Source organism: Amblyomma maculatum, chromosome 3 (assembly GCF_055883805.1).
Source record: "Amblyomma maculatum isolate TAMU_Amacu chromosome 3, ASM5588380v1, whole genome shotgun sequence".
Taxonomy (NCBI): domain Eukaryota; kingdom Metazoa; phylum Arthropoda; class Arachnida; order Ixodida; family Ixodidae; genus Amblyomma; species Amblyomma maculatum.
In genome coordinates, this window is record NC_139346.1 from 129143654 (window position 1) to 129154911 (window position 11258).

The 11258-nt window shown below is 44.9% G+C and overlaps 1 protein-coding gene across 1 annotated transcript; it reads left to right on the top strand.

Moving 5' to 3' along the window:
* Nucleotides 1-362: 362 nt before the first annotated feature.
* LOC146196000 (uncharacterized) lies at nucleotides 363-3539 on the top strand. The gene is made up of 3 exons (XM_084596316.1): nucleotides 363-1234; nucleotides 2164-2371; nucleotides 3087-3539. Exons 1-3 carry the CDS (start codon nucleotides 743-745, stop codon nucleotides 3467-3469), a joined length of 1083 nt encoding a protein of 360 aa, XP_084452442.1. The 5' UTR covers nucleotides 363-742; the 3' UTR covers nucleotides 3470-3539.
* Nucleotides 3540-11258: the final 7719 nt, after the last annotated feature.

The window sequence follows — 11258 nt, forward strand, 5'->3', positions numbered from 1 at the left end:
AAAAAGCGTGGGCCTGCCACCTTGCGAAATTCCAGTGGCGTGCGACGCCGCGATTTGACGCGTCACGCGCTTGAACATGGGTCATATCTGTCCCTTCTCTAGCCACCTTGAGTGCTTTAACAGACTTTTTAAATAATTTTGCGACTGTTTTCGGCTCTGATTTTTTTATATATTAAAGAGGAAGGATCAGTGTTGCTATGACAGTTCAAATCATAAAAGTGACTTTTTTACTGAAAATCGCCGTTTTTCGACCCGCGTCTCCCCTTAAGTATCAGAGTGGTGCTAAATATTTTGGGGCATCCCCATAGTAGGGAGTTTTAGAATAGGGGGACCCAAGGCTTGGGGCCCCCAAGGAAATAGCGTGCGGCGGCGCAACGTGCTAGCTGAGCGGCGAGTTTTAGAATAGGGGTTTCCCCGACGCAAAGAAGCCGGGCTTGCGCTCATCGATTGCAGCGCCACTACGGTCAGAATTGAAAATGCGTTCAAGTAGAAATAAGCTAACAACTCTATTTAATGGATGAAAGCTGCTATTATTTACAAAACAAACTTAAGAGTATCAGTAAAATTTATCATACTTTTATGTACCTTGTTCTTGTGTTTTAGACAACGCAAAATCGGTCATTCTTAGCCAATCCAGTCCTAGCGTTCCCGCGCCGCCCGCTCTCCCGCGCTAGTTTCTGTGGTTGTGGTTTAGCTTGTCTTGAATCTTCAGTGTGTATTATCTGTTCGTGTTATTTTCGTCATGCCGAAAATGACCCAGGCTCGCGCCAGTGTGCTGTGCGATCAGCTGTTGTATTTAGATCTGAACTGGGCGGAGCTCGAAGATCTTTTTCTTAGTCATCGGCTGCGGCACTCACCGGCGACACGACGCTACAAGTCGAGCCTCGGCCTGCTGAATGCTGATGCTTTGGAGGAGGAGGAGTTCCGAAGAATGTTTCGTTTTCAAAAGGAACACGCGGATGGGCTTAAAACCGCATTAAAAATTCCAGAAACGCTGGAGAGTAGCCAAGGTGTGCACGTGTCGGGCAAAGAGGCTCTGCTCATGGGACTGCGACGCCTCGCCTACCCAAACCGCTGGTGGGATTTGGAACCAATTTTCGGCCGACACAGCTCTGCCATGTCGAGCATCGTGTCGAAATTGTTTTCCCACATTGAGGAAAGCTTTGGCCACCTCCTCGACGACATGGGAGAACATCAGTGGCTTGGCGTGGAAAACCTCCAGGAATACGCGAACGTGAGTGCTACGTTGGATTTCTCACACCTGCATGATATGAGATATTAGCTGTTGTGTCTGCAAGGTTCTGTAATTTCTCAAAGCTTCTATAATCACCCAATATAATCACCCAGATGCAATAAACCATGAATATGAAAACCATAAGTGGCTCTAATATAGCAGCGCATGGAGAGTAAACTGCACGACGATTTGGATCTGAGCTAGTTGATTCATTTGGAACTACAGCCTAACAGCGAAAAAGTTTTCCATTCATTGAATCATTTATTAATCCTTCATCTCATACCCTACAGATGCACTGAGCCAATAAATATCGTTAAAGAAAAAGTTTTCGGCGCCCTAGCTTTTGACTAATGTGGGTTTTGTTTGTGCCTCTAGCCGCTCTCGCCCCTTGTTTATTTTGTTGTAATCTCGCCGCTGGTGTTTTAGCCACGTTTCTTCACACATTGTGTTTAGCTTTTTATCTCTTCCAGGTTCTCCTTTACACCACCCTCGTTCTCACATTTTCTTCCTTTTATTTTGCTTTTATCCCATGGCTTTGACTTCTCATCTCCACGACTAAGTGTATTTCTTTGTGTGTTGCTGCCTCTCATTCCCTCTCCCTTTCGACTTTATATGCTTCTGTGTCTTTAAATAAAGATTAGTTGCTAGTCAGCCTCATGTCCTGTTGTCTTCCTTGTGTGTGTATTTCTGTTAGGCTGTAGTTCCACCTTTAAAAGTAAACTAGATATATATATATATATTTTGCCAATCAAGTCACGACAATTCAACTTCTTGTCACTATGCATTTGTAAATGTTCTCATAGCAGAGCTAACCATATCACCTTATCCAACGATTAATGACACTGCAGTGGGTATTTTATATTATATATATATTACCTCATAAAATGTATTTTGCTGCACCTTCAAACAACATGCTTCTTTTTGTGCAGGCTGTACACAACAGAGGTGCCCCACTGACAACTTGTTGGGGTTTTGTGGATGGCACTGCAAGGCCAATTTGCCGACCATCTGTTAACCAACGCGTTTACTTCTCGGGCCACAAGCGAGTGCATGCAGTGAAGTATCAGGCCGTGATGTGTGCAAACGGCATCATCTGCGAGCTCGATGGTCCCTTCCCCGGACACCGACATGATGCTGGTGGGTTCAAGTAGTTTCATTTCATTTTGCACTTGAATGAACACAACTGTGGTGCCATATTTCTAGACTTGGCGATGAGTGATAACCCATTCGGGGCCAAAAATCAGTAACTGTGGAAAGTACACATCTTTTTAAATAAAGTATTAATGGCTTCACGCTATTTATTATTTACCGGCCTTGATTGCAAGCTGATGGGCATCATTGAAACTGTGAGCTCACATCTGCATGAATGGAAAGAAGATTTTTTTTTTATTTCAGACGTCCATTACAGGGCATGTTTGTGATGTCAGCTGGATTCCTAGCTAAAAGCTAGTTGAGATCATGCAAGAAATTTTTTGAGTAGTTCGCAGGCATGGAAAAAATACTTGCAAAAACATTTTAGATAAGGCTCTCACAATAAACATAGACATTTTAGATATTTCTTTTATTACGCATCGAATGCAAATCATAGAAATATACACCCAAAAAAGATACATTCAGAATGCAATAGTCGCTTGGTAAGACTGTTTAAATAAACAAAATATAACACACAAAAAAAGAGATGCATGCTTAATTATATGGCCATATATCTAGATCAGAAAGAAATGGACTTAATTCTAGCTGCTATGCTTGGTGGTATGCTCTTAAATATTTCACTGTACGCCTAAGATGCATTTTGTACTTTACCAATCTCATGCACATGAGCTAATCACTTTATATATCATGTCTTTTACAGGAATGCTGCGAGAAAGTGGGCTCTACGAAAAGCTTAAAAACCTTGTCCAAGGGGCCCACTACACTATATACGGGGACCCAGCATACCCTCTGCGGCCACTACTGATGCGCCCATATGCTGGGGCATCTTTAACCTTGCCGCAGCAAAGGTTCAATGCTGGGATGAGTACAGTTCGCCAGGCTGTGGAGTGGGGTTTTGGAAAAACCGTAAGTTTGTGGGCATTCCTAGATTACAAGAAAAACCAAAAACTTCTGCTCCAGAATGTACCACAAATGTATCGGGTAGCAACCATACTGACAAACTGCCACACATGCCTTTATGGCAGCCAGGTAGGAATGTTTTTTGGATTGCGCCCCCCTTCCCTGCACCAGTACCTGCAATGAGCTAGATGAACAGGATAGTTAAGCGGGCGAGTTGGTGATACATCATCCAAAAAACAGCGCGGACAAACGGGGACGAAAGGAAGAAACCACAGGAACAAGCGCTGACTTTAGTTGAGAGTCAGCGCTTGTTCCTGTGGTTTCTTCCTTTCGTCCCCGTTTGTTCGCGCTGTTTTTTGGAAGAGCTAGATGAGCTGTAAAGTTCCAGAATATGCCTACTTACTTGGTTTCACAGGCTGTTTGCAGCAATGAGAATGGTCTGACAGACCTGGCCCAACATGGATAATCAGCATTTTAATAGACATTTGGGATCCTACTGTTGCACCTGCCAATTAGAGGAAAAGAGACACATAGGAGCACAATTGCCTATTTTAGTGCACACGATCCTGATTGGGCCATGGCGCCCCTGCTTTTCTCAGTGCTGCAAATAGCTTCGGAGACAAGGTATAGGACAAGTAATAGCTGCAAATCCGGACCATTAAAGGAAGATGACTCGAACAATCATATTGGGATGAAGCGCATTTGGCAAGTATTCGCAACTCATGACTAGCAGCTTAACAGTATCCCTCAAGAGGAAAGTATATAACAGCTCTATCTCATCTGTATTCACCTATTTGGAGAACCATTGAGGATAATGGAAAGGGCTCTATTTAAGTTGAGGGCAACGTAGGGATCTCTGGAATGGAAAATGGTAGGTGTGATGTTCAGAGACATGAAGTGTGTTAGGTGCGTAGAGGTACAAACTCTAGTTAATGACATTCTGGTCGAAATTGAGATGAGGATGGGCAGGGCATGTGGTGCGAAGAGAGGATAACTGATGGCTACAAAAGGTAACACACTAGATTCCAAGGGAAAGAAAGCGTAGCAGGGGCAGCAGAAAGTTAGGTGGGTAGATGAGATTAAGAAGTTTGTGCGGGTCAAGTGGATGCAGCTAGCATAGGATTGGGTTAAATGTAGAGATATGGGAGAAGCCTTTGTCCTGCAGTGGGCGTAGTCTGAATGCATGCAGCTCTATTTATTTTGCTGGTGCTGCATCAGAGTTTTAATTAACTCTAAGGATGCATTTTGTTGCGCGACAAAAATGCGCCTCTCTTCTGCCCGTTCTTGGGATTGTAGTTGAAGCTGCTGTTGTAGACTGGCAATCAGCTCCATTCTGAGGCGACTTTCTTCCTCTCGTTCTCTTCTTTCAGCCAGCCATTCCTGCCTCTTCTGCTCTAATTTCTCCTTTTCAAGTGCAATTCGCTTGTGTTCTAAATCTATTCTTTCTCTTTCAATGTTGTACTCTTTTTGGCGCCAGATTATGTCGTGGTCTAACCTTTTTTGAAAAAACTCAAGGGTGTCATCTGGGTCTTTTCTTTTGCTTGGACCTGGGCTCAACAAAAGAGGAAACAAACAGGTAAGACAGTGCAGAATGCACACATGCAGTAGCAACCAAAATATTTTGCAGCAATCTGAAATATTAATGTGCTTTTGTTGTATTTATGTAAGGTGGAGTATGGATTTTTTGCACATGTCATGTTATTGTTACAAAAAATGCATAGTAACGCATTGATGACAGGCAGCTGGGTAATGATGAGGGGACACACATGTATTCGACACTGCACTTGAGGAGAAAAAGGACTTCATCTTTTTTAACGGTATTTAGGTACTCTCTGCACAGTGAGTACCTTTCATGGCAAGTTTGTAACTTACTGCTATGGCCATTTCTAGCAGAGGAAAGACATTCAACATGCATTGTTTATAATGGAAATAGAAGTACTGGAGCACTGCTAGAGAAAAAGACAGCTTAAAATAAATATCTGCAATTAAACATGTAAAAAGAAAATGTTCCCAGCATTAAAGAGTTTCAAAATGCCTTTGCAAATTAAGTGGATTGTTCGTGATGTGGGTGCCCTAAACTGAATTTGATTTTAAACTGACCTAAACCTGCAAAAACATTCGGTAGTTACTGTAAAGAAAGCATAACTGGAAGCGTAAATGAGACCTACATTACTTGCAGAGCAAGTTGCATGCAACTGCCTTTTAAACTGTAGTAATGAAGTGTCACACTGCTCCTCAAGCTGCACTGAGGCTTCAGTATTTAATGCTTCAGAGTTTGGGACACTATTAGTTCCCACAATAGTGTTCTTCAGTCGTGTGCTGATAAACAACATCGATGCCATCATAGCTGTAAAGCACCTTATTTGATAGGTAGTTTTACATAAAGACTTGCCTCGCTTTCCTTGCTGAGCGGCATCTCTTGTAGGTGTGGCAGCTGTGGGTTGCACATTTCTTGGTGTCCCTGTGGCAGCTTGTGTTATATTCATTGCTGCAGGCATATTGCTATTTGCCTGCCAAGTGCTGCTGGCAAGGCCATTTGATGTGTCTTGGCTGTTGATGCTGTTGCTGGTATGGTCAGTGCTGGTATGGTCAGCAGTGTTGTGCAGGTCAAGGTTTTCTTCTTCTTCTATGATGTAAATTGCTTCTAGTTCATCTGCCACACTTTGTGAGGTTCCTTGCAGCCCTTAGACATGAAAAAAAAAAAATATATATATATAGGCAAAAAATGTGAATGCAGTGCAAGAGGCAGCACAGTATGGCATTGCTTATCTGCAGTTTTACACATCTGTAATCTATAATTTACAGACAACAGTCGACTGCAATAAGCTGAGAAACCGCATTCCTGCATAAACATTAACTGCATTTTATTGAGTAATAAATACCGCTATTGTATTATTTATTTTGCTTCTCTGCTATAGCATGAAACATGCTTTTATTCATATTTTATGCTTTATTCATATTTAATTGTTGAGCTCAGCAGTGCCTTGTGTATTTTGCTTTCAATTTTATAACCAGTGCTAAATGCTTTTTTCTGTGTATGCCACTGTTTTGAACCATTCCTGTACCACCCTGCTAAATGCATCATGTGGTGATTGCATTGTCTGTAAATAAATAAATAAATAACTTGAAGAAGGAATAAATATGATTGCTTGTACACAGCGTACTGTCTTTGGATCATATGAATTGGTCATGTTTCAGCAATGAGATCATTTCCTAGTGCGAAAGCATACATGTGGGGTGCAGTCTGATGCAAAAACATTCATAAACTCCATCACTATTTCAGGATAATGTGGATCCAATATGTTGCTTCACTTGGAGAACAGTTTGCAGTCCAGTTAACTCTTCACAAAAATCACTTTTGCTGTGCTGTAACATATGCTGATCTGGCTCTGTAAGTAGGCTTTTATGAATTTAGGTTCACAGAAATGAAAAAAAGAAAAAAAAAAAACCACGCCCAATAACACAGCCACGTGCAGCTCGTGGTTGGCGGTTGCTTACAGTTATGTTGCAATCACAGAGGACAATCGTATTGTATTGGCTATTCAGAAAAATGATAAGATGAGGCATTCGCTCTCATGCTGAACAGGATAATAGAGCACACAAAACATCAGTGCACGAAATAAAAAAAAAATCATTTCCGTAAAGGTATGGGGTCAGCACAGTCAGTCAATGTATTGCATTAACAGGGCACTCACATTGGTTGGGCTGTGGAGGAGACACTGGGCCTTCAACGTACGGCGTAAAAGCGGCTGCAGCTACATCTCTTGTCGTGGATGCGAGTGCCTTTTCAGCCGCCGCCCCAGGCCGCGATAAGGGACGACCGGCGGCCACCTTACTTGTTGCAGTCTTCTTTATAGTGTAACCATACTCTTTCGCCATGTCGAGTACATCTTGGAGCAGATGGCATTTCTCGTCGTATTCTTCTTCAGTTCCGGACCTATGATAGCACAATGTAGTACAAAAGAGTGAATTATTAATACGCTTCCCACAGCAAACATAAGATTAATCACAGTCGTCACGAATAATTTGCGCAAGTGCAAAAGGAAAAATCAAAATATATGATGCTTACTTTGCGAGGTTGGCCCTGTCATTGCGCTGGAACTGTGCAAGCAGGAGGTCCACCCGATCGCGGATTGCCCTTTTCGTAAAGTTTTTCCCAGTTCCGTGGGAAATTAACAAGGCCACTTGGTCCCATCTCCTCGGATCTTCAAAGGGATTTGTCGCATAGACTTCCCTTAAAATATTTATGTCGTCCTGTACAGTGAAGCGGACGCGCACGGGAGCACCTGCTTTTTCTGAAGCCATTCCCGCTTGTCGAAGGGGCAATGTTACGACCTCGCATGCACTGACAGGGGCAGAAAGAGGCGAGAGCTGAAATGACGGAGACGGTCCTTTTTTGCGCGCTGTTTCGTTGCCCCGAATGCTGGCCCATACGGCTGCTTGTGCGTGCGTGCGCGTATGCTTGTGTGTGTATGCGCGCGCGCGCGTATGTGTGTGTGTGTGCGCGCGCGCGCTGTCGGCCTAACCATCTGTGGAGCCAGACCACCCGGACATTCGAACCGGCAAGGGTGTCGCGAGCGGGCGCCGAAGAGCAGAAGAATAGGTCCTGTTCCTGCCGCCGTTCGAGAACGGAACCATCTGGGCGCTGCAACTACGAGTTTCCAAAAGCTCGTGCAGTTCCTGGGCCTCCCGAGTACGAAGTAGGCAGAGGGGAAAAAAAAGACGAAAAAAACAAACACACGAAGGCCTGGATAGATGGACTCGACCAAGCACCAGCGGAGATGGTGACAACACAACATGCACGTGGGAGACAGCGCATTTGTTCGCCGAGCCACAGCGGCTCAAAACTCAACTTGCTAATAAAATTTAACAAGAAACTTCTATTTAGATTTGAATCAAAGCGGATTTTGTAATGAAGGAACTAATTATTTAATAACACACTATGATTGCGTCGCGCTGCTGAAGTGCTGAGCACGGCAACTCCATTCAAACTACCCGCGCTTTCTGTCGTCTCCGTCTCCATGGCAGCCAAATGCTGCGAACTCGCTAAGCCTAACAGCTCGGTAAATCCGGAAGCAATCTGAAAATATAGTGCGTTTTATCGCTAAAATTTGGTTGTGCGGGCATCATGAGACAGCATAAGCTTCGTTGGCCTTTCGTTTTCCATGAACGCGTGACACCATGGAGCGGTGACGACGAATGTGTGCCGAGGCGAGCGGCCGCCGCTTGGCCGAGCGCCGCCATGTTGCCGTAACCCAAGCGACCCAACGGCGGCTTGGGGCGAACGCTATTTTGGAAAAATAGGGGCCGCCCCAAGCGTTAACCCAAGACCCCAAGCGCGCCTTACGTTCTGCGCATGCGCATTTCGACGCCCCAAGCTCCTTGGGGGCCCCAAAGCTTGGGGCCCCCTATTCTAAAACTCTCTAGTAAGAACCGAGTTCAACAAGACACGATTACTCACTAGCACTGTACTCGGCACAGCCATACATCTAGAAAGGAAGGCTAACATAAAAATGAAAATACCGTTCAGCCGCCTTTAGCCATACAGCTTTGTGCAGGTGTACACTGAATAGTTGAACCTGGATATATAGAACTCGAAGGGAATCGCGAAATAGTTCGATATATCGATAATTCGATATACAGAAATCGGCTTGTGACGGCACTTACGATGCGAAAAAACGATACCGTATTTGTCGCGTAATCAACCCACCCTCCACTTTTGCACCAAAAACTTGAAAAAAAAAAAATGCGTTAAGGCCAGCTCGATCACATGGAAGCGATTGAGCGATCTCAGCGATCTCAACTGCATCCCTCTCGCCGCTCGAGCGGCAGCTCAACACAAGGTTTCTGTGTCGCCGCGGCAGAAATCGGAGTGTTTTCGCTTGCATGTCGATGGCGTGCGTCACTTCATATCGATCGTCTCGTCCACAGCTCATTTCTTGGCAGCGTGCCAAGATGCTGTGCAGCGATAACGACGGGGCGCGTTTATCTGTTGATAGCTCCTGCGGTGGCGGGGAGCGAACTTGGCAGAGTGCCCGTGATGGCTTGATTGCACAAGCCTGGTTTGATTTATCAGCGGGCGTCATGATCGCAGCAGCTGACCGCATGCTTTCGTTGATTCATACATGCAAGGATAAACTACTCCCGGCAAAAAAAAGAAAAAAGAACCTGCCGCTTCTTAACGTCCGAACAGCACAACGATAAGAAAGGATGACTCGCAAAAAAAAAAAAAAAACTACAAAGAGAGAGCTGCCGCTTTTTAACGTCCGCAAGCGCCATAGCCGTGTCAGCCGCCGCGCGCAGAGGGCTCGAAACACATGCTGGAGAAAGCGTCCGACGCCTGTCTGAAAAAGGGCTGAGCTGGCTTTGCGCATGCGTACGTAGCGCGTGCTGAAGGAGAGAGATAGCTCGGCAAAAGGATGGGCACACCCATGCACATGGCTTGCAAGCGTCATGTGTTGGCGCGGGGGAAACGATAACTGCAGATGCGCGCCTTTGAGGAATGGGCGCGGCGCTGCCCAGACCAGCCCTCGCCGAACTGTCCCCTCTCATCCCTTCCGCGCGTGGCTTGAAAACGTCACGCGGCAAACGGCCAAAGGTGATGCGATCGTCTTTGGGGAAGGCACACCTTCCAGTGCGTGGTGTGGAGTTCGATATATCGAACGACCGGTGAAATTAAGTTCGATATATGACGCGGATTTCCTATACATTTACATAGGATTTTCAAGGGGATATTCCGTGAGTTCGATATAACCAAAATTCGATATATCCGGGTTCGACTTATTACCTCGGTTCAGAAATAGGGGGCTATAACTTAGTCATGAAATTAATGCGAGATTCATGGGTTATGCAAGCATTTTGAATAGAGTTCACCCTAAAATTTTCTTGTGCATTGCACACCTTAGGCTGGCCAGCGATAGAACTTGTAACTACAATAGCAGCTTCGACACTGGATTCATAATTGAAATGCCAGAGATGCTTTCGAGCTGCCAAAGGTAATTGCATTCACTGCATGTGGTAAGTTGTCAAGATTACTGAGCATTATAGTGTACTGTGTCAGGATATATCATTCTTTAGGCTGCAAATAGGTAATGCAACTAACATTGCATAGAATAACAAGTAGTAGCCTCTAAGTGCTCTCAAAAGCACTGCTATGACCACCACTGTGATGCACACTACCCTAGTTCCTGGCTCCCTCACACTTCTCCACTGCTCGCAGTCTGACATGTGGGCATGCAAGAGGAAAGACTGGCTTTATCGCAACGCGGGGCTCGCTTAACGTTTGTCTTTTGCGGACAGCACGGTGGCCAGCGAGGCTGTTTCTTGGGCTAATAGGCGTAGTTGCTCACTGTGGCAAAGCCTGAAGCACAAAAACCACAAGGATGTGAGAGACACTGGACGATGTGCTTTGTCTAGTGTTTCTCTCAAGTCTCTGTATTTTTTTCACTTCAGGCTTCGCCAAAATGACCACGATGGTGTTGGTTTCGTAGCGTTTATCTGGAACTGCAATTCTGGTATGACTGACCAATTGACCTCATCCCCGAAACGTTTTGCACGGCTTGGGAAACAATACTCCCACACCAGCCCAGCAGTTAACTGCTCGAGTGAACGTGGGAGCATAACCGAAACGAGCAGTAAATTTGCTGTTATAAAACAGAGAGGCTTTGCAAAATTGCAAAGTGCATTCTGAAAACCGCTCACCTTCCAGACTGGCACATTAAGATGCCGTTAGAGCAGGTGTGTATCGACAGCAAAATGTTCAACACCACCACCAGTTAGCTTACAGTCAAAATTGCTTTGAAGTTCAATCGCCTTACGGGATGTACATTTGATAGACTTGGCTGATCACCTCATCACTTCCTGGTTTACCAACATTGGCCTTGTCCTCCGTCATCTATAATAAAAGATTCGATTAGTCCTTCAGTTAATGGCATCCCAACCCTCTTGATGCCGTGGAGAACCACATTTCATC

Bases quoted from the DNA above. Each gene is read 5' to 3' on its own strand.
- LOC146196000 (XM_084596316.1), top strand. From the start codon at position 743: ATGCCGAAAATGACCCAGGCTCGCGCCAGTGTGCTGTGCGATCAGCTG. The intron at 1,235-2,163 runs GTGAGTGCTACG...CTTTTTGTGCAG, and splicing joins ACCTCCAGGAATACGCGAAC to GCTGTACACAACAGAGGTGC. The intron at 2,372-3,086 runs GTGGGTTCAAGT...TGTCTTTTACAG, and splicing joins CGGACACCGACATGATGCTG to GAATGCTGCGAGAAAGTGGG.